This window comes from Lacerta agilis, chromosome 7 (genome assembly GCF_009819535.1).
Source record: "Lacerta agilis isolate rLacAgi1 chromosome 7, rLacAgi1.pri, whole genome shotgun sequence".
Lineage (NCBI taxonomy): Eukaryota > Metazoa > Chordata > Lepidosauria > Squamata > Lacertidae > Lacerta > Lacerta agilis.
This window is the reverse complement of record NC_046318.1, coordinates 63,829,614-63,852,549: the sequence shown is the minus strand read 5'-3', so window position 1 is coordinate 63,852,549 and position 22,936 is coordinate 63,829,614. Positions and strand designations below refer to the sequence as shown.

The window sequence follows — 22,936 nt, the reverse complement described above, 5'->3', positions numbered from 1 at the left end:
AAGATGTGCAAGATGGTAAGGCCTAAGGCTAGTCCAGTTGCAGGTAGTTCCAAGGGTGGAACGGGTGATACAGGGGTATACTATGCGTATGACATCTGTATGTTTGTTGCAGTTACACTGATGACTACAACACGGTACATGAATCAGGGGAGGATGTTAGGATTCATTCCCTGTGTTGCAGTCATGGGATTGTTTATATCACACGACAGTGTATGTTTTCATTCCACATTGTGGGAAGTGACGGAGACAGGATGTTTTTATTACTGTGTTTCCGTGATGTAGGATTCTTGTCCTTTGTTCTTCTCTTTGCTGTCTGATGCTGAAGAGGAAGGAGCTGAGTTACAATGCTCCAAGTGTGTATATGCAAATAAACATAGTTTAGCCAAATGCTGCGCTACTGAGTCTGTACGCTGACTGCCTATACTCTGCTGATCCTGAAGTGTGCTGATGCCTCTTGGTATCAGTTGCTGTGATGTTCGGGCGGGAGAAAGTTTTTGAATCTGCCAACCGACCAACCAGGAGGGAGAAAACATGCCAGTCGGGCATGTTTCTCTGCTGGACTCCTGGATGGAGGATAGAGAGGGCTGTGTGAGTGTGTGAAGAAACTAGCCTGCTGACAAAAGCAAAATTTACATGTTCCTCTGCCCATTTTGTTTCTCTGGCCCTGCCCACCACATGGCACATGGCTCTTCGAAGGTCGCCCAGGAGGGAATGATGCTCTTTGACTGCAAAAGGTGACCCAACCCATCCCTGCCCTAAAGCTTTCTTTTGAAGAAAGACTTATTAGACATTTTGGAACATATCTGAGACAAAATTATTTGATTTCTGCTCAACTTCAGGTGTTGACATCTGTATGCTGAGGTAGCATCTGGGCTGGAATTTCAAACAAACTTTAACAGTATTAAGCATAGAACAGGAATTTTAGTCACCTATTTCAGAATACTCTGTAAGCATTACTATTTCTCTGTTGATCTGTAATATTATTGAAATCCCTCCATTTATGTTTGAGAAACTTAACAAATCTTGAATTTCTACTTGGAGAAATAACGGTATAGTAGTAAACTGTAATTTTGAAAATTATACAGTGACAACTTTATGCCGAGCCAAGTTGCAAGCTAACTTGATGATCTATTGAAATACAGTCTCCATAATGCAAGGCTTGCCTACTTAGTTATTTCTAACCATTAATCTCCTAAGTGTACGCTAACTGAGCTGTGAATATGGAAGTCACTAGTTTGAATCTCTCTGTATTGAGTGGCCTTAGGCAAGTCTCTCTTCTTTTTGCTATAGATTTGGAGTGAAAGCTTAGCCTCAATTTATATTTCTGTATAATCCAGTTGAATATCTTACACTACTCAGTATATTTATTGAACGCGGGAAGGATTTAGAAAGAGCAATGTCTTTTATACTGTAATGTGATTTTGGGATTGGTGGCCTTTGTAATAAGGCCATCACACTCATGTTGATTTAGCTTGCAGATTAACGTGCTCAATTTGCTAATGAAAAGATTTTTATTGCAGCACCTTGCTCTACTAATTCATCTTGGGTTTTGTCTTTGAAGCCTAATGCCTTTGCTTTCCATCCCTCTTTCTCACCAATTTACTGGACTCCTCCAGAATTCACATGGTTTTCCTGCCATAGTTGCAGCTTTATTCCTGGTAGCAGTTAAAGCCATTTTACATATTAGAACTCATGGAAGATGTGCCCTATGCATGATCCAAAAAGTAATGTGCAGGGTTTGCAATACTAGATCTGTAACCAGCACTTGAGGCTGGATGGAGTTCCCGATAGCAGATTAGGAACCATGCACAATATACTGAGGAAAGTAACAGATCAGTGTAAATCTTTATATATGAGGATTAACTAAATTTATCCCTTGCCCCTACTGTGCGCTGTTGACAGAGGTCAGCCTTCCATCAGTTCCTAACAGGAAATAGTTGTTATCAATACAGATAGACAGCCCCCAAGCATCTTTCAGGTGAATAGGTGCACCTGGACACATCCTGGCAGACTTGTGTGGGCGGCTTCTTTGTGGGGTGCCTGTATTTCTGGGTTGAAGCTGCAGTTAATGCTAGTACTGTGCTTCCCTATTGTCAGTAAAACTTTAGAACATATTGCTTTTTAAAAGATCTAATAGCACCATGTTTTTATTTACACCATTATTCCTGTCACCTCAGCCACAGTTAGCTGTTATCGTGTGAACTCTTGTAGAAATGTCCTTGGCTGGATGAGACAAATGGCATTATAAATAAGCAGGTTCTGGCCGTTGGCTTTTGACCTCAGATCAAGAAATAAACTGCTTGACCTTTAACTTGCTTTTTCTTGTTTCAAGCACAGTTTTTAATAAAATGAGCTCCTTGATGGACTAAACTCCATAAAATAAAACCATATTCTTCTTACAAGCAGCAAAGGAATGAACTAGAATGGAGATTTGGAAAGAAAGAAAAGGGTGCCTGTTACTTGAATCTATTAACAACTCAAAACAATCTGAGGCATGCACTAGTTAAATCTTAGAAAGTGCTACAGGCAACCCACCATTGCAATTGCCATAGAAAATTATTGTTAGTCGTTATGTTGATAGCTCACATTGTTGGAATTACTAGCAGATGGGAAAATAGATGACTCAGAAATACAGTATTAGCTATCCATATTTTTTAAATCAAAGGCCCCTAATAAAGCCTGTAGCATCTGTGAGATTCATTTAAACAGTTGCTAGGAAGAAATTGTGTTTGAAGCAAACAAAACCCTGTCTATATAATTTGTTTCTTAGTGAATGTCTGTTCTGTTTAAAAATTTAAACACCAGTTATTTTGGAAATGTTAACTGATGACTTCCATGTCTTCCATTTAATAACAGTATCTAATCTAAAATCAGAACATCGATTATTTGTGAATGTTGCTGAAATGGACTGGAGCTTCTGTGCATTCCTGCCATTGTTGTTTTAAACAATAAGTGAGCAACATTTTAAAAACTATTTGGAGATTCATAAGCATCTTGAAATTCCTCAGTGACAATTGGTGTATTGATTGCCAGTGTGATCCTATGCATGGTTAGGAGCCAGTGTGGTGTAGTGGTTAAGAGCGGTAAACTCATAATCTGGGGAACCGGGTTCGTGTCTCCACTCCTCCACATGCAGCTGCTGGGTGACCTGGGGCTTGTCACACTTTTCTGAAGTCTCTCAGCCCCACTCACCTCCCAGAGCGTTTGTTGTGGGGGAGGAAGGGAAAGGAGAATGTTAACCACTTTGAGACTCCTTTGGGTAGTGAAAAGCGGGATATCAAATGCAAACTCTTCTTCTTCTTCTACTCAGAGATCAATCCCACTGGATTCACTGAGGCTTACTTCCAAGTACAGTCGTACCTCGTGTTACGAACGCTGCGTGTTGTGTTCGTCACGGAACGGGTTACTTCCAGGTTTGGCAGTTCGCACATGCGCAGATGCATCAAATGACGTCATGCGCATGCGCAGAAGTGCCGAATCACGGGGCGAGCATGCGCAAACGCGGCGCTCAGGATGCGGACTGCTCAGGATGCGAATGGGGCTCTGGAATGGATCCCGTTCGTATCCAGAGGTACCACTGCAAATGTGTTTCAAGACTGCAAACAAAGAGGTTCAAACAATTTCTGTTCTCTGCCTCCCAGTATCTTTATGTTGGTGGGACTGAATAAATCAAATCAAAAAGTTGTAGGATTGACAAGAATTAACCAATATTTGTGTTACTGGGGAAGGCAATTGCTTTGCTTTGATTGATAGCTGTCTAACTCAAAATTGATCTGATTTCTTACTTGATAACTAGCCACATCTAATCAAATGGTAATTTATATCATAGAGAATGCCTTCCTTCCTTTGAAGTAAAAGTATGACATACTCAGATTTTAAGAAGAAATTTCTCAAAATAATTCTGTTTATTTTAAATTTTAGAATCCTGTGCTTGTTATCACCAGGGGAAAAAATGCATTACCGGGTTTGGGTAAATTTTTCATGAGCTGTATCTTGGGAAATTTTCAAACCATGTCAGGATGAGTTGGGGTATATTGCTCTACTTGGAATCTTAACATTTTTTAAATGTCATTTTTAACAATCTGCTCTTGGCTATGGAGCTCCATGTTTAATTTCATAAATCCATTGCTGCTGTTAACAAAACAGTCTATCTGTGTGCATCACATTATGCCACTTTTCACTCAAATGTTGCCTTCCCTTGTATTTTGGTTCTGCCCACCTCCCTGGCACTTGAATACTACAAGCGTTGCTTTGGAGGTTTTTTTTGAAAACACATATTGCTGATTCCAAATAGGAAAATGACTCATTTCCACAATTCTGTCTCTTCCCGGCTAGCATTTACTTTTAAAACGTGCGGCATTAATATTATGAACTACGCTAGTTAGCTTCCAGAAACAAATGACAAATGAATGTTTGCGTAATTTCTCCTTTCTCTACCCTTAATGCAGAAGAAGGAAAAACAGTAGTGGCCCTTCTGAAGTGCTCCCATTTCATTCGTGTGTGTGTGTGTGTGTGTATGTGTACTTTAAAACTAAGGAAAGCATCTGTTTTATAAAAGCAGCAGGAGAGAGACCAGAAACGGCCATCAGCTATATCAAGGAAAGTTACCTATTTATGCCATGGACCATTTTAACCGGAAAATAGTAATGTCTGTTCTTCTGCAGATTTTGAAAAAGGGGAGCAAATAAGCATGTAATATAATGATCTTCTAGGGACTGCCAATGAAGGCAAGATGAGATGAACCTTAACTAGGTTGACTTGGTCGCTATAATCCAAAGAACATGCACGTGGGGAAAGACCACTGCCTAAATTTAGTGTGCTGTCTGCAGATAAGACCTTAAAAAGTTCTGATGGGAGGTAGACGAAAGCCTTGCAGGCCTATGTGCAAGATTTACATGTCTTCTTACAGAATAATACAGAACATTGCTCTGTGCTGTGTTTGCTGTTTCCTCCACATTGGCCAGTAGCTTACATTGCCAAACCACTGGATTATTGGATTGTGGACTTTCAGTCCTGAAAAATATTGAAAGGGAAGATGGTTCCATAGCTGGGATAGGTAGCACCAAGTGCTGTTGTCTGATTTAGGAAAGATACGTGGGTCTGTGTGAGTTGTTGTGTTTAGTTGTGTTTTTAAAAAGCTATAAAAATGTCATTTGAAGAACTTTTCTATTTCCTGTGGCCTTCACAGGAAGAGAATGCTTCTACAGTCTCTTCTTGTAGCAGAAGTTGATTGCCCTAGGAGATTCTCAACAGCAATTTCATTGTTTCAATTGATATTTTACAAAAACAAAGGACTTTTTGGCATTCCAGAATTGTTTTCTAGTGTAACAACATAATTAAAGTATGATATGTGTTTTCAATTTTGTAGACAAAGGATATTTTTGGACTACAGAGTAGCTTCACCAGGAAATTGTTTTTATCTGATGAAGCAATGGCGTATTCGATGCCAGAGAGTTTTGTTCAGCAGGAAACAGAGTTTCTGTTTAATCCTTCCTAAGTAATCATGACGAAAATAATCAAATCATAAGCTTTAGCCTACCCTTCCCAAGCTGAACCGAGGGTTTTATGGGTTTTTTATTTGTAGCTTTTACTTAATTAATAGCAAACGGAAAGTGGAAGCGAATGAACTATGAGCTTGAATGTTTTAATAAATGTTTGTACATTTTCTGCATGAGAGCCTTTAGTAAAGTTGATTTTTTCGTGCATTCTGCTCAATCCTTTATTCATGGGAGGTTGTAGTTCCTGAGAGTGCCTGTTAACAGTGTACACACACATGTACGCACACACACATGTGGACATCAAGCCAAAAAACATTCTATTGAGGCAAAGCACATATTTTGACTGGCCCCTTTGAAATGAGGTATGCACCAATCATGGTTGACAGCATGAACATTAGCTATTTTTTATTTCTATCTACCCAATGTTGTGGGTGGATGGTTCTCAAGTCTATGAATTAGGAAGATGGCCTATCCTGGGTGGGGTTTTACTTCCCCTGAAGGAACAGGTTATACATAGCCTGGGGTTCTTAAAAGGAAACACAACTGTCCTTGGTGGTGAGGAATACCTATGCTCAGTTCCTGCAATGCCCTCTATGTTGGGCAACCCTTGAAGAATATCTAGAAGCTGCAGCTTATGCTGAATGCCACTTATTGACTATTAAACAAAGCAGCTAAATGGGGTCATATAACACTGATCCTTAAAACACTGCACTGGCCCCCAGTCTATGTTCGGTGTTCATGGTGTAGTACACAAAGCCCTTCATGGCTCAGGATCCAAGAACTTGAATTATCACCTTCACAGCCTGTGCTTTGCAGTTGACTGGGGAGGTCCCACATGTGCTCCTACCAACAGGAGTGGCCTATGATGTGGTGACTAAAGACAGGACCTTCTCTGAGGTCAAAAACAGCACTGCAATCCCTGGGGAAGGGTAATCATTCTACATGCTGCTATGTTTCAGATGTCAACTGAAAACATTTTTGTTCACCCTGACTTTGGGGACATGAGTTTTGCCCTGGGTCTTAGCTAGCATTATTGTCGAACCTCTGTATAATGTTATTATTTTAGCTGTTCTGTTTTAAAATATTTTAATCATTGTGTACTACAGTTGTTCTTGTCATGTTGCTACCGCTCCTCTCTTTTGGCCCTTTGCCTTGTAGTGGGCATAGACTGGTGAATCTCTGGAAATGTGCCAGGAAATAGAGTGCCTGCCAGTGGCAAATTTATGGGATCTACTGGGTAGAGTACTTGTACCCAATCCTAAAGCACTCTAGTGTACATTGCTGTAGTACAGGACCACATGGTATTTTGCTTGCCCAACACTCATGGTTCTTGCGAATCTGTATGCTGCAGATGACAATAAAAGTAAAGATTGAAGATAATATTTATATCCTCAAGAGAAAGAGGTCCAACTTTGATGATGGAAAAATACACTTAATTCAGTATTGATTCACAACCAGGTCAATTCAGATACCATGCTTTTATTAATTTGCTTCTTTCTTAGGCCCATGTGTTCAAAATGTCAGGGAATTTACTGCAAAATCAAACTTGTGTTGTTGTTTTTTCCCCACATAAGGGTATGATTTTGTCTTGATTCTTTTAGATGGTTTGTTTCCCCTAAAATAGGCAAAATTTTACCCCTGTTTTGAAACTGTACTATTTCCTGCAAGTACAAGTGGAGGAGCCCCCACTTAAAGCACCCCCCACTTGCTGGCAAGAATCCAGCTTCATTGTTCACTGCAGTTAGCCGGCATGCAAATGAGCCATTTTCTTTGTAAATAGCCCTCATTATTATTGTTTGGATAGCTCCTGAGAAATTAACCAAGCACTCCTTTTGCAAAAATGCTAATGTACTACTGCCCTGAGAGGAAGGAAGTTGATTTTAACAGTCTTCTTTTTCTGAATCCAGACCATTCTTTTAAGGTAGTGTTGATCATCCAAGACAACTTGCCTTGAGTAGGTGCAACAGTGACCCAGTGAAGGATCTGAATTTTTGTCTGAAGGCCCATATGAGCATGTTGAAAATAGCTTCTTGTTTCTGGGTAGCAGTGAGCAGACCATTCACTGCTAGCAAAGATACTGTAATAGGAAACAAATTAGGAGTAAGGCAAGAGTAAATAGTTGCTTTCTGTATCACAATAAGTTCCTGTCTCCTAACATACGGAGCTGCCTTAGGGCCAAACTAGGCATGACAAGCTCCTAAATTTTTAGATAGCATGTGAACCTAGCCCAGAAGCTGAACTGTTGTTTGTACACCATCAACAAACCACAGTATGAAACCATGGTTTGTTGTTGGTTAACAAACCTTGGTTTGTTCCAACTGTGATTTAGCATTACATGTAAACTCAAAACCCTTACTTAACCATGCTTTGTTTGAGCACCCCATCCCATATACCAGGGATGTCCAACCGGTCGACTGTGATCGACAGGTCGATCCCCGGGTGATATTGGTTGATCATGGTCAACTGCTTCCTCATTTCCACCCCCCCTTGCTGTGTCGTTCATTCGTCCAGGATCGCAAAAATGGAAGTCAGAGTTATTGCTGCCCTGCTCTTTTTTTGGTGAGCGTTATTCGGTGTTCCCAAAAGGTAAATAACTTTGACGTGCCCCCTTAAAAAAAGCTCACAACTTTGACCTTCTTCCCCCCCCCCACACACAATGGGTAGATCACTGACATACCCCCCCCCCCGGGTGTATATCGCAGTCTCTTGGGAGTTGGATGTGAAACTACAAAGGTACGAGGTGAGAGAAACTGCAAACCAAACCAACCAGAGAAAAAGCCATGGTTGGTTTGATCTTCTGTGGGACAACTTGTGGTTAACTCATGGTTTGTTACCCATGAAACTATATGAAAACGGGAGCTAAAAACAAGCTAAGATACAGATATGCTCATATGTTGTCAAGTTCTAGGTTATTATGCATTTTGCTGCACTGTGCACAGCTATTGCTCAGTCTTAAGTTATTCTTATTTTAAATAAGCTTTATGGCTTTTGTTTTTGTTTTCCTATCTGGATAGCTGAAAAACCTGAGTTTGGAAGAGCTGCAGATGAGGTTGAAAGCTTTGGATCCAATGATGGAACGAGAAATTGAAGAACTTCGTCAAAGATACACAGCCAAGAGGCAGCCTATTCTGGATGCTATGGATGCAAAAAAACGAAGGCAACAGAACTTCTGATCTTCCAACATTGCGAGATAATGCAGCAAAGCGAAGTGGACACTGGTGAAAACTGTACATAACTACAAGTCTTGAAAACTTGCGACTTTGAGCTTCACAACAACTTAAGCTGAAGTCCTTAAAGAAGGCTCATTGTATGTTTGGCAGCCTGAGTGAAAACCCTGTCCTATTTTTATGTTTTAATACAATAGAAATTTCACATTCCACTTCCTGATATTTTATTTGGCTATGTTGCAGTAATGATGTGTGTTGTACAGTAAGGAGTAGTGTCTAGTTCCTGGTAAGACCTAAAACTATCTCCTAATTGCACAATAATGCAGGGCCTTAAGTTGCAATATATTTTCCTCCATTTAAAAGCATATTTATTGTATATGCGTAGGTGATCTTATTTATTTTTATGCTTGATGCTTCTTGGCTATAAATAGTGATTGCAGATACTAATAGTGGAAGCCGTGATAGAGTAAGTAAAATGTATGTGTGCGGCCACACTCTAAACAAAAGTTACAACTATATTTTAAGATTTAGCTCAGGTTTTGAGTGTTGGCTCTACTTGGCTTGTAAGTGCACACTTAGAATTCATGGTTTTGTTTTTGCTTCTTTTTTTGAGCTTGAAGTTCATGCGTTTTAAGCACTGTGGAGATTTTGAGGAGCTAGTGATAACACTGGCAATGCTAGAGAAAATGTTCATGTAGGGACATAGGGCACAATCCACTAAAAGGTTTTCCTGTGCAAATTTTTTAAATATATATGAATGGGGGTTACGCACTCTTAAACAACTTCTATTCATGGCCCAAATATTTGAATAGGAAACGTCCCCAGCAGTTTCCCCCTAAACTTACCACTTTTGCTTTTTGTTAAAAAGGATCTTACAAAATAAGGGACAAGTGCCTATGTAGTTCGTTCTCTCTCTCTCTCTCTCTCTCTCTCTCTCTCTCCCCCCCCCTATTATGGAGGAGAAATTCAGGTCACTCATTCTTGTTTCACGTTTTTGCCTGCCTTTGCTTTTCATTTATACACTCTTTATTTTAATAGCCTACTTGGTTCCACACTTTAAAACAATACTGTTACACTAAATGGACCATTTTGAACTCTTTTGCTTTTCCCCCAATACCCTCACCCATTTTTTCCTCCTTGTATTGGAAATATTTTTTATTATAAACATACGTTAAGAAACACTAATTGAAAAGCCAAAGAAAACTATTCTGGTCCATAGCTACAAGCATGCATAGGCGGCTTTCCCCCCTTAGTATTTCTCCCTTTTGGCAGCTTTTCACGACAAATGCCAAAGCCATTCAAAAAACAAAAACTGCTGAGTTTAAAATTCATTTTGCATTTTGCTGTTCAAGCAAAGGAAATAGCTGTGGGGGAAATCCCAGGCAAGTATGTGTCTTACAGCGCAATCCTATCCATGTGTACTCAGAAGTAAGTCTCATTGAGTTCAGTGGGTCTTATTCCTATGTAAGTGGTCATAGGGTTGTGGCCTTAATTACCTTGCTGCATTGTGAGCAATAAATAGGAATCCTAATTTAATAATCCCCCTAAGGAGACAGAGCATATCAGTACTTTTTAAATATCCTAACTGCATATTTGCAGTTGTATTTTCTTATAGGAAATACATTTTCTGTAGGGAAGTACCGCTGCGAGAAAAATACAGTACCCTAAGAGACAGGTAGCCTTGCATAACACTGTGCGGGTGACAATAAAAAGCACAGCAAAATTCCTGTAACTGTTAGGCAATCTGGCTTTTGCATAGTAACAGGTTGCTGTCAGCACAGGTACTGCAGCCCTGTTGTCTGGGGTTTTCTTGGAACAGTGCAACCTCAATGGGTTTTGCTTAGTGCAAGAAGAGCCCTGATGGATTGGACCAAAGGTCCATCTAGTCCAACATCCTGTTTCTTTCAGTGGCCAGCCAGATGCCCATCAGACACCCACAAGCAGGACGCAAGGTCAGCTATAACTGGCTCCTCTGCCTCTGATCCTGGAGACAGCATCTAGCCATCATGATTGGTAGCCATTGACAACCTTATCCTCCCATCAGTTTGTCAAAGCTGCTTTTAAAGCCATCTAAGGTGGTAGCATCACCACATCTCATAGCTGGTGAATTCCATAGTTTAACCATGGGCTGTGTGAAGAAGCACTTCTCATGTAACCCACATGTGTGAGGTCCCATGGCAGCAAGAGTTTTCACTGTGGCAGCAGGAGCTTCTCTTAGCCAGCCAGGAAACCAGGCTGTTTGCCTCTTAATAAGTTGCTATTACTTTTTTCAGTCTTTGATTTGTGCTTATATACGGTAGGGGAGAAGTATCCTATTGCAATCAATATAGTAAGCTCCTTCTGTACAAATGTGCAATCCATTTCATAAGTCATTGTACAATTACTTTCACATTGACCATGGGTTTATTTCATTTTGACTTTCCCCCCCTGACTAACAATTAATGCAGCTGTGGTGTTTCTATACCTCCCGGAAAATTTGCTATAATTGACAATGACTTGTACACAGTGCTGGTAAAGATTTTAATAGTGACCACTATGTAGATATTATTCTGCAAATATTTCTGGGCTTTACACCAGATACTCCATTTGTACTGTGCATTGCAGACAGGCAAACCATACAGCACACATTCTGAAAAGCCTTTAAACAGTCAAAAGAAATGATCAGCAGAGAGAGAGACCATATCTTTAAGTTTCAGCTGAGTATGATCTTAGCACATGCTCTGTGTACCTGTCCTTAAAATAATATAATATAATTTATATTTTCCTGAAATGCTCTTGCAAACCCTGAATTGCTTTCGTGAAAGAGGTGGGGAAAGTTGTGGTTGCAAACCTTGATTGGAATAGATACCTTGATTGGAATTGTGTGCTCCTGGTATGCCACTATTTTTCATCACATCAGAGTTGTTGTGACGTACTGTGAAAGCATAGTTGGTCATTTAGTTGTAAATCAGATTTCTAAAACCTTTTGCTAAATAAAATACAGATTTGTTGTTAATTATAGGTAATTACGGCGTGACTTATGGAACCGTTCTTTTTATATGCTTTATAATAATCTACAGTGCAGAGGAATCATGCACACTGCCTCATTAGCAGTATGATCACCCTCCACTATAGCAGCTAGCATGTGTTTGTAACATCCTGTATGAGATGAACAGTCCAGAGCTGCACAGATATATTTACAGTAAAGAATAATTCCTTGATGCAGCTCCTAGCTAGTGCATGGCCGTACAAAAGCTAGGAGGCTGTGGGCATTGGGAATGGAATGCATGGGTCCAATTGTGCTTCTGCCCTGAGAAAGGCTTTTCCGTACTGAAATAGCAGCACTATTTATTGCTTCAGTGAGAACCCCCCGCCCCACTAACAGCAAGGAGTCAGTTGACCTCCAAAGGGTGTCAAGAGAGGCCCCCCATCAGTTTTGCAGAGCAGCACCAAAGTCTTAAAGTTTTTAATGAATTTATAAGTCACACCTTTTTCAATTAAGCAAAGTGAATTACTAAAAAGATCTGAGTGGGCATCAGCCTTTTCTTCCTCTGGTGTGCCTTATGCATAATTGACTTTGACCAATCGGACATTCTCTGACTTCCTCACTTTATGTTACTTTGGTTACTGTTACACATTGTAACCTGGAAAGACAGTATTAAAGAACCAGTGAACAGGTCAATACACATGCAAAGAATCTGGAAAATCTATGTTCACATACTGGCCCATTTTGAATGTACAAAGATCTGCATAATAAACAAACATACTCTTGCCTTATATTGCCCCTTTGTTCCTCGCTTTTCAGCATTCCTTGATTAATCCAGGAAGTTAACCATAGTTTCTTGCTCTGTCCAGTTTGAGAACATATGATTTCCAGGCTTGGAACATGCCAGTATGTTAAATCAACTACAAACTGTGGTTTCAGATCATGACTTGTTCCAAACCAGTTAACTATGATTCTCAGTTTGGAAATAATGGGACTAAGTTTCATGGACGACTTCTCAGGTTAATCATGGTGTACCAAAGAAGGAATGGGAGATATGAAGATGGAATATGCAAGCATAAGGCTTGTGTATATATCACAGTTTATGAAGCGAGGATATATATATCCACACTCAACCACTCAGTTTCACAATAGCCTTTTCCTCCAAAAAGATGGAACTGAATTGAATCTCTCAGTTTTATTTTATTTTGTTAAACTACAGTTAATACACCTTTAAATCAGAATGCAAAGTGGCACACGAAACATGCCATTGGAATTCTATATGTACAGAAATGAATATAGCAACGTTGAAAAGTTGTTTATTGGATCAACAAACTATGTGCTACAAATTGAATTTGGGGTTAGAATTTATATGCAATTGACCTTTTATTAGTTCATATTTATTAATATTTACTGAATCATATACTATTAATGTCCTTAACTTTTATTTCCACTGAAGACATACATATTTGGTAAAGTATTTATTTTACTAAAATTTGCAATAAATCTAGTAGAGTTGATTATTATTAACCTTAGTGAAATTTTAACCCAGCTTGGTTTATGGTTTGTTTCCTGTCTTGTATATAAAAGTTTTAAAGTACAATTGCCCCAAACTCTGGAAAAAACAATTGTTTGTTACCAAACATTTTGAATAAAAGTTATTTTCCATCTATGCCTCAATTTGTCATACTATTCATTCTAGCTTTGCTAGGCTGCATTTCTAAACTCACTTACTAGATAATGTCCTACTGAACTTGGGGGTTTACTTTTGAATAACTATGCTTAGGATTGTGGCTACAGTTTTCAGCAGTCTTCCACGTGTGTGTGTGGTGTGTGTGTGTGTGTGTGTGTGTGTGTGTGTGTGTGTCTTAGAATTAACGCACAGGCTTGCCAGCATTGTCTCTGTTTTCTTTATTTGCTTGACTGTTAAGTCTTGAATTAAAGTTTCTCTAATAGACATCAGTGGATGTCTATTAGGCCTGTTTAGTTGCTATTCTGAAAATCAGATTAAGAACTGTCTTCCAGATTAATCAGAGTATGGCTTATTTTTTAGTAGCCTAGTGGTTGTACTTCCTGACTCCAGAAATTGCTCTTATGGTGTCCATTTATCCCATACCAAGTACTGGACAGATCAGCCTGGAGGTAGATGTCCATCTGAGGCTTCCAGAAATTCTCCTTTGGCCATTTAGTAGGCTGTGATACTTCTTAGACACATTTCACAACTTTTTTGAAGAATGTTTTTGCCTTCTAATTTTCTCACAAGCAATGTGGTTGTGTAGGAAAGATACATAAACTGAAAGACCCCTTCACACAATAAAATGTTGCCAGAGGGAAATTACACAGTGAATGGACACAATAAATGCATGTTCAAGGGTAACAGCATAGCTTAGAGGTAGAGCACATACTCCACATGCAAAAATTTGCTGGTTCAGTCACCATAGTCTCCAGTCAGGGCTGAGTTTTTGCCAGAATCCCTGAAAAACTGCTACCAGTTAGTATAGCCAGGAGTAGTTTATGCAGTATTCTCTAGATGTTGTTGAACTCCCAACTCTCATCTGCTGCAGCCAATGATAATGGTGGTGGTGGTCGTCTTCTTTGGCAATTACTTGTAGCCGAGTAAGATTGTCTTCCATGAAAATGGTCTTATAAGTGAGTCTGTAAGTGACTGTGGGGGCCAATTCTGGATCCACACGTCCTTCCAGAGTGGGGGCATAGGTTTCCAGGCAGGAGTTGATCTTAGCACGTTTCTCCCTTTCGTCCTAAATTTGATTGTCTTCAAAGTCCATGACATCTGTGGTAAAGGCTGTTCTTCAATTGGAGCACTCGCAGACCAGTGTTTCCCAATTGTCAATGTTTCTACTACATTTTAAAAGATTTGCCTTGAGAGAGTCTAAACCTCTTTTGTTGTCCGCCAGCATTATGCTTTCCATTTTTAAGTTTGGAATAGCGTAGTTGCTTTGGACGATGATCATCAGGCATCTGAACAACATGAACAGTCCAATGAAGTTGATGTTGAAGAATCATTGCTTTGACACTGATCTTTGCTTCTTCCAGTACACTGGCATTAGTTTGCCTGTCTTCCCAAGTGATATGTAAAAAATTTCAGAGATGCCATTGATGGAATCTTTCAAGGAGTTGGAGAGGGCGTTTATAAGTGGCCCATGTTTCACAAGCATACAGTAAGGTTGGTAAGTACAATAGCTTTGTAAGCAAGTGTTTTGGTTTCCCTGTGAATGTCCTGGTCCTCAAACACTCTGTGCTTTAATCGGGAGAAAGCTGCACTCGCAGAGCTCAGGCGATGCTGGATTTCGGCATCAGTGTTGGCCCTTGTGGAAAGTTTGTATGGGAGATTGTATGTGAAAAGGATCTAGGAGTCTTGGTAGACCACAAACTTGACATGAGTCAACAGTGTGATGCAGCAGCTAAAAAAGCCAATGCAATTCTGGGCTGCATCAATAGGAGTATAGCATCTAGATCAAGGGAAGTAATAGTACCACTGTATTCCGCTCTGGTCAGATCTCACCTGGAATACTGTGTCCAGTTCTGGGCACCACAGTTCAAGAAGGATACTGACAAGCTGGAATGTGTCCAGAGGAGGGCAACCAAAATGGTCAAAGGCCTGGAAACAATGCCTTAAGAGGAACGGCTTAGGGAGCTGGGTATGTATAGCCTGGAGAAGAGAAGGTTAAGGGGTGATATGATAGCCATGTTCAAATATATAAAAGGATGTCATATAGAGGAGGGAGAAAGGTTGTTTTCTGCTGCTCCAGAGAAGCGGACACGGGGCAATGGATTCAAACTACAAGAAAGAAGATTCCATCTAAACATTAGGAAGAACTTCCTGACAGTAAGAGCTGTTCGACAGTGGAATTTGCTGCCAAGGAGTGTGGTGGAGTCTCCTTCTTTGGAGGTCTTTAAGCAGAGGCTTGACAGCCATCTGTCAGGAATGCTTTGATGGTGTTTCCTGCTTGGCAGGGGGTTGGACTGGATGGCCCTTGTGGTCTCTTCCAACTCTGATTCTATGAGTTGTATACCAACTACAGCTGGAGAGTGGCATGTTGGCTACTGTTGATTTACACAATATTCAACTAGATGGATCCATTGGTCTGACTCAGCATATGGCAGCTGCCTATGTCCCCATTTGTTGTTCAACATCGGCAAGTCATTTAGAAGAACAAGAGACTACTGCATTTCCAGACATATATCTTGCCTGCCAACTAACTACTTTGTACAACAATGCAGTTTTATTCTTACACATACTAGTTTCAATAACATGAGTATTTATTAAGCTGATGAAAACAGATCCCAGAATACGACTGACTTGATTAACAATGGAAAACATAATTATAGGCTGCTAACACAATATGGCATGATGGATTATCTTAAAAAATGTGTTGTAGCCATTTAAAACTTCTTCCACAGTAATTTATCTAACCACTCATCAGGGAAATATCTGCTGAACAGAGGAATCCAGCCTAGTGTTGTGAACAAAACCTCCCTACCCTGTAATAATTTTCAGTCGCAAGGACCTTGAATAGTTTGCACGAAGTCTTAAAAATGACACTGGACATAAGCACTTTCTTTTGAAAAATGCTTAAAATGATGTACTCATTGTTTTGTGTATTCTGTAATAAAACCTCATTTATCTGAAGTTGTCAGAAACATTGGACAAGTCAGAAAGATGGACAGTCACTAGGTAGTTGATTTTGGTTCTGAATTCATAACACAACCCTGGAAGTGCAGGCTTGTCTTAAGTAAGGGGATATCCCAGCCTAAGAACATAGGAATGGCTTTGGTGGATCAGATCAAACACGTATTCCAACATTTATTCCAACATCTGCCACAGCCAATGAAATGTTCCTGGGAAGCTCATATGTATGTGTTACCCTTTCTTCTTTTTCTTCTTCAGTAGAACTCAAGGTGGTATACTGTGCCTTCAGACCAGAGCCTACAGGTAGGGCCCAGTAGAGCCATCCCTTGTAATTTGTACATAGCGGCGTGAAATTAGAAATATTCACTTTCTCTCTGGATAGGAATGTTCTGCTACCATGGTTAATTCCCTTAAATAGACCTATGCAAAAAGTGAGACTATAACGATCAGAAAAATAACACATTTCTTCTATTTTTAGTTTGCCCATCTTACAAAAGGCAGAGGCTAGGTAATACAAAGCCAAAACATGACTTGGAAAGCATACTGGTGAGAAGGCCAATTCCATTCAACTTTGATATAACTTGAGGGGGGAAATTGATAGTGGAGTTCAGGTGTGATCATGAGTTCTATCACACACAATGGGTGACATCAAAAGGAAATCCTCTAGCCCCACCCCTTTGGGGCATGCAGGGAGCTGCAGGTGGTTAGATGGGGGCAGAGAGAAAGGAGAATCTGCGTTGGATGAGTGGACACCACCTCATGCTCTGTTGGATCTCACTCAATTACTATTAAAGCTTATGAATTTGGGTTACTGCCTTGTTTTTAAAGTATTGTTTGAGAATAATTCCCTTAGGTGTAACTGCACAGTAGAACTGCATGCTACAGGGAATTTGTGTGGCCTTAAAAACAACAACCAACAACTACTTTTGAAGCTCATTAGAAGGTATAACAAATTTTCTATCCTGCATTTGAAGCAAAATCAAGCCAGAAGCACCTATTCCAAAAACCTATTTTGCAAAGTGAAAGAAGCTGTGATTACATTGTCTGATCAAGTTTTTATGATGATTTTAGTGGTAAAATTACATTGCAACATGTAGAAGTAGGTGGATGTTTTTACAGTTTATTTGGTGTGCCTGTTCCCTTCAGATAACTATTATACCTTTTTTCACAAGACTGCCTGTATTAAAAATGCAATCTGCCATCAAGAATACTGTGACATTTTAACAGTATACAATGTTGGAAGTTTGAGAGCCTACATTTTTCTTTCAGTGATAATTTGTGTTGCCTTTTCTCAGTACAAAACAGAATTGTCGGTGCTTATTTGTATACCAGTTAATGGCTAAACGTAAAAGCAGGCAAATGGTAATTTGGAACATCATTTTTTTTAATAAAAAAAATGAAGTAAAACAGGGAACGAAATGTTCCTTTTCTGAAGTGCTCTCAAAAAGCTGGCCCATTTTCACTTTAGTCAACAATAGGTTGGGGGTGGGGAATCTGTGGCCTTCCAAACATTCTTGCACTACAATTTGATCATCCCTGAAATAGCGTCTTTTTTTTTTTACATATGTAAATGTTGTTAAATTATGACATCATATTACAACATTGTACAAACATACAATAAAATACCCCACAATGATGCAGAAGTTGAAATTTCGGTAATATGTCAAAAATGACTTCCAAGTAAGGTAGTAAGTTCATATCTCAGACAACCATTTGTAGAGCAGGTAATATACAGTTTATGCTAAACAAAAGGTTTTATAATGGGGAGTCCTCCATTTTTAGCCACGAACGTAATAAAGCTGTTCTAATCTAGTTCAAGAGTCTTTATGCTTCAAACCCTGTGCTAATTTTATTTTATTAGTCCATTTTTCCACAAGTGCTATTTGCCGTCCTTTATTATACCAATTTGTCAAAGAAGCACCCTCCCAGTATCTCATTAGTACAAGCCTTGCCGCTAGTGAAAGAGAACTTATTAGGGGATTGAACTGCAAGTTAGTGTTATCTCCCATAAAAAGGTTGAGCAGAGCCATATCTGCACATGTAGAAGGTTTTGTCTGGTACTTATTTTCATTTCAACAAATATTTCCTCTCAGAATGGAGCCATTCCCCACATGTCCACCACATACATTGACTTCTGGAACAGATTCCATTCAACTTCCAAGGTACGACTGTACACTATTGTATCTACAGCCTTCTGTTTGTTATTTTAAACACTCGAGGGGTATAAAATGATACAGCCAAAGGGTACCATTCTTTTGTATGGCTTTCTGTAGATTCCCAGCACATACTTGCATTGCTTCTTGCATTTCCTTAAACTGTTTTCCATTTCCTAGCTCAGCAAGGAATGCTGGGCTGAGCATTTCTACAACGGTATGAAGAGATGCGAAGGAGCCACTGTGCACCATATACTTCTCAGGATACGTTTATAAAGTTGAAACAACTTAATGTCATTTGGTGGTAATTCTTTCAGATACCTGCCTTTATGCTAGTGTGAAGGGTAACAGGGGGGTAAAGTATGGTGCATTGCATTGCCCAACTTTCTCAAGCAGTGCTTGCTGAGGATCTGCTGTTTAGCAAATAAAAAGCAATAGTCATAATTAATTAGTAATCAATAAAAATTGAATATCTTGCTGTGACTATAAGCTTTCATTTGTCCTTGGGCATGAGAAATGCCTGCCCTCTTGGTAGAAAATCCTTCTGAACAGGAGAAAAGTTTTAAGTGTGATGATTGTGGTTGTGCACCTATGATACAAATTGTTGATTGAATGTAACCATAGGCTGTTTTCGTAGTGGTCTCGTCTATTAGTCAAGGATATTGAAGACTTGATTGCTCTACTTTAAGGGAAATCTGATGGCATCCAGGTTTGTTTATCTTCCATAATGCAATATTCCTTAAGTTACTGGTAGCTACTCGATTGTTCTGTGCAAGGATTTGCTGAACCTAAACCTTGTTCAACTGGTAAATGAAATGATCAGCTCTGTTTATATACCCAAAGCTGTCAGGTGTTCCATGGTCAAATGTGGAGGGGAAATAATCAGGAATGTGTATATGAGTGTTTGTGTAATAGATATAGAGGGTATTATTCCTCTTTAAAACTGCAGAATTTATAACCGAACTATTTAGGGATTTGAGTATATGTAGGTTAGTTGATATATATCTCATCCAGGTCACAAGGACTGTATTACAAGCTGTTGCCCAGCAGAATGCTTCTGTTTGTAAATATATTCAGGAAACGTTTTTTTTTTTTAAATCCAGATGAAATTGAAAGCCAGACAACACTGAGCTCCAAAGAGGCACCTCAAAGTGGTGCAAAAGTTTTTGCTGAGAGAGTGGCTGTTTCACCCATGCTCACATGTGAGCTTCCTGGCTGAAATAGAATTTGATTCCATATGACCGTGGTCAATGCCCAACAGCTTCCAGAACACCACAGGATCCCCATCCTTATAGTAGAAACTACAGTGGAATCTCAGTTTTCGAGCTTCTTGAAAGCCGAACGGTTCGGAACCCAAACGGTGAAAATCTGGAAGTAATTGCTTCCATTTTTTAACGCGCTTTGGAAGTCGAACTGCTTCTGAGGCACATTTTTCAATGGAAATTGCCAACAGCCCTTTGCACCTTGGTTGTTGAACGTTTCGGAAGTCGAACAGTCTTCCAGAACAGATTACATTCAACAACCGAGGTTCCACTGTAGTTCAATTAACAGAGCAGATCCTTTGGTGTCTGCCAAGCAGTAAGTCCTATGGAGTTTCATGAGGTTTACTCCCAGGCTAGTGGATGTAGGACTGCACTCTAAGTATACAATCTCCTCTCATATGCCACCCTCAGCCTTGCACTAAGTGAAGTCTTTGTGGTTTCAACATCAACCCAACACCTCCCCCATTTTGCTTAACATGAAGTTCGCAGAGAACTCAAAAGCTGGCTCACTATTTTTGTGATATTTTTGTTGGTCTTGCCTGTATGTGGATTATGAAAAGTTTCTTCTGGACTAACACAGAATCCGGTGTTTAAAACAAAACAATGGAAAGCTTAGGGCAGACTCTTAGATAGAAAAGAAGCCAGCAATTTGTTCTATATAATTCTTTATGTGCTGTCTCTGTTCTTAATACAGTGCCTTATTATTCTCTGATGGAAAATACTCGTTCTCTCTTTAGGATACATTTAGCTTAAGATACTTCTAAAAGCCTGGAGGGGGTGTCATTACATCCCTGCCTCCTTGCACACAGCTGGAAAGTTGAAACACTGGACCAAATTTGCCCCAGGTGAAACTCTGTTGAAAGTCAGGCAAGCTAACCAAAGGAAGAGCTGTGGTATGAGAGCTTTCCGAGGAACAGAAATGGTGACAGCAAGATGAATGCTATCCAAGTGCCGTTAGACAAAGTTAGGAAACTTAAAACAACAACGACCACAAAGCCTGTTGTGAATGAAAGTAAATAACCGATACAGTAAAGGACAGTGAGTTTGAGAAGCACGTCACTAGGAACAATTGCACAGCTGGGCCTGGGGGGAGAGGACTTGTTGTGCAAGAGCCGAAAGGTCGTGTCATATTGATTTAGCACCTCTGAGTATTATTGCTGCTTTGCCAAGTCTCCAATCTACCAAAGAGAAAACGAGAACTCTGTGCCTTCTGTTTGCTGGCAAGGGGGGCCGAACAGAAGGGACTGCTTTTCATTAATACTCAGCTTAATAAAATACAACCCCCCTCCAGAAAGACAATTTAGTTAAGATTCTGCTGGAGTTCTTTGCTGTTGTCAGTAAATGAGTCCAACATTCTGTTCTCACATTGATTGACCAAATGCCTATGGGAAGTTTACAAGCTGGACATGAGGCCATTAGCTCATTCACACTGTTATCCCTCAGCAATCAGGAAGTGCCATGGGTGTAGCTGCCCCCAGGGCCATCTTAAGTAAATCTGGTGCCCTGGCGTGAAGATCCCTCTGGCGCCCCTCGCGCTCCACCAGGCAGGGCCAGGCACGGCGGGCAGCCGGAGGGCGCGGAGGGGCAAGTGGGGACACTGCCAGCTGTGCTCCGCCTCCGCCTGCATATTTCCAGTACTGGAGGAAAAGGGAAAAACCAAACTTGCATATATAGAAGGACAGAAAGCTCCATGAAGCTCAGGGGTGGGCAGATGTTGGTCCTTGAGATGCTGCCCTTTATCCAAGGATCACAGGGCATTTTACAATATAAACAGAAATATAATACTAATACTAATACTAATACTAATACTAATACTAATTATTATTATTATTATTATTATTATTATTATTATTATTATTATTTCTACCCCGCCCATCTGGCTGGGAAAGAACATGCAACATAGTAACACACACAAAATAATGTTGTTGGACTCCATTTCCCATGAGCTCCTACCTGCTTGGCCAATAGGGAGGGATGGGAGCAGTTGTAGTGCAGCAACATCTGGAAGGCCACAATCTGCCCACCTCTGCTATAACTCAGACTTGCCTCCCAACCAATCTGCTAGCAAACTAGCTCCAAAGGCCAGTTTTAAGGCATGTAAAATCTCTCTCAGTGGTCTTCTAGGATCAGCCATCAGAAGGAGGGATGGAAATGAGAGGCATTCCATTGGCTCTGTTTTTTTAAAAAAAATTTTATTACGGATTTTCTTGATTTACAAAGGTATATGCAATGTCTCTCTCGTATTTTTCCATGTAACAATTTTACACATCAGTTTCGTTTGTTGAGACATTAGGAAGGAAAGGGGGGGAGAGGTGGGCGGGATGGGGTGGGGATGTTTCTACTTTACTTAATATATGTAGGGTTTGGTGTCATCGTCGTTTGTGCAGGTTCTCTGTTGTTCGCTTGTGCTCCTTTGGCGATGAGAGAGGTTGTGGTTGGCGTAGGGTGTGATTGTTCATTTGTCGTTGGCTGTGGTGGTCTTTGGTTTCCTGTGTGAGTGGGGTGGATGAGTGTTTTTGATCAGGTTAGCCATATTGATTTGTATGCTGTCGGTAGATTTTTGTCATTGTCTTTTTGGGCTGTGTGTGTGATGAAGGGGAACCATACCAGGGTGAAGGCGTCTTCTTCTATTTGTCCCCATGTCAATTTCAGCTTACTGGTTAGTTTTTCTAGTAGGGCTGTTTCCCATACTACTTGGTACCATTGGTCCATGCTTACTCCTGACAGGTTTCTCCAGTGTCTAGTTATGATGTTGCTGGCTGCTGAGAGTAAGTGGGTTATGAGTTCTTTGTGGTATAAGTGGGTATTGTTATCTTGGAATATGTTTAGTAAGACCAGTTCTGGAGTGATTTCTAGCACTTGTTATATTACCTATTTCTCGTATGATTGTTGTCCAAAATCGTTGGGTTTTGGGGCACTCCCACCACATGTGGAGGTAAGTGCCTGTGGAGGTGCACCCTCTCCAGCAGTTAGGTGAGGTTCCTGGGCCTATTAGCACTAACTTTCTTGGCGTTAGGTACCACCTGTGGGTCAGTTTCAGGGCGAGTTCTTTTCTTTTCCATTGGCTCTGTTGAGGGACCAGCTCTCCTCTCCCTGAACTATTACCATTTCAGCTGGTTGATATAAGAACCTTGTAACTTTAAGAACTGTTGCCTGAGGTTGCTTGTTTCTCTTCTTCTTCTTTTCCTTTTGTGTTGTGTCTTTTAGATTGTAAGCCTGCAAGGGCTGTCTTGTTAGTTACTG

The 22,936-nt window shown here is 40.2% G+C and overlaps 1 protein-coding gene across 1 annotated transcript in view; it reads left to right on the top strand.

Annotated features, from left to right (window-relative positions):
* Positions 1-8,877, top strand: part of STK3 (serine/threonine kinase 3) — a 104,921-nt gene extending 96,044 nt beyond the window's left edge. Inside the window, exon 11 of the mRNA XM_033155640.1 lies at positions 8,513-8,877. Within this exon, the coding sequence (XP_033011531.1) occupies positions 8,513-8,671 (159 nt within the window). The 3' untranslated portion in view covers positions 8,672-8,877. The remainder of the gene's footprint in view (positions 1-8,512) is intronic.
* The last annotated feature ends 14,059 nt before the right edge of the window (positions 8,878-22,936 follow it).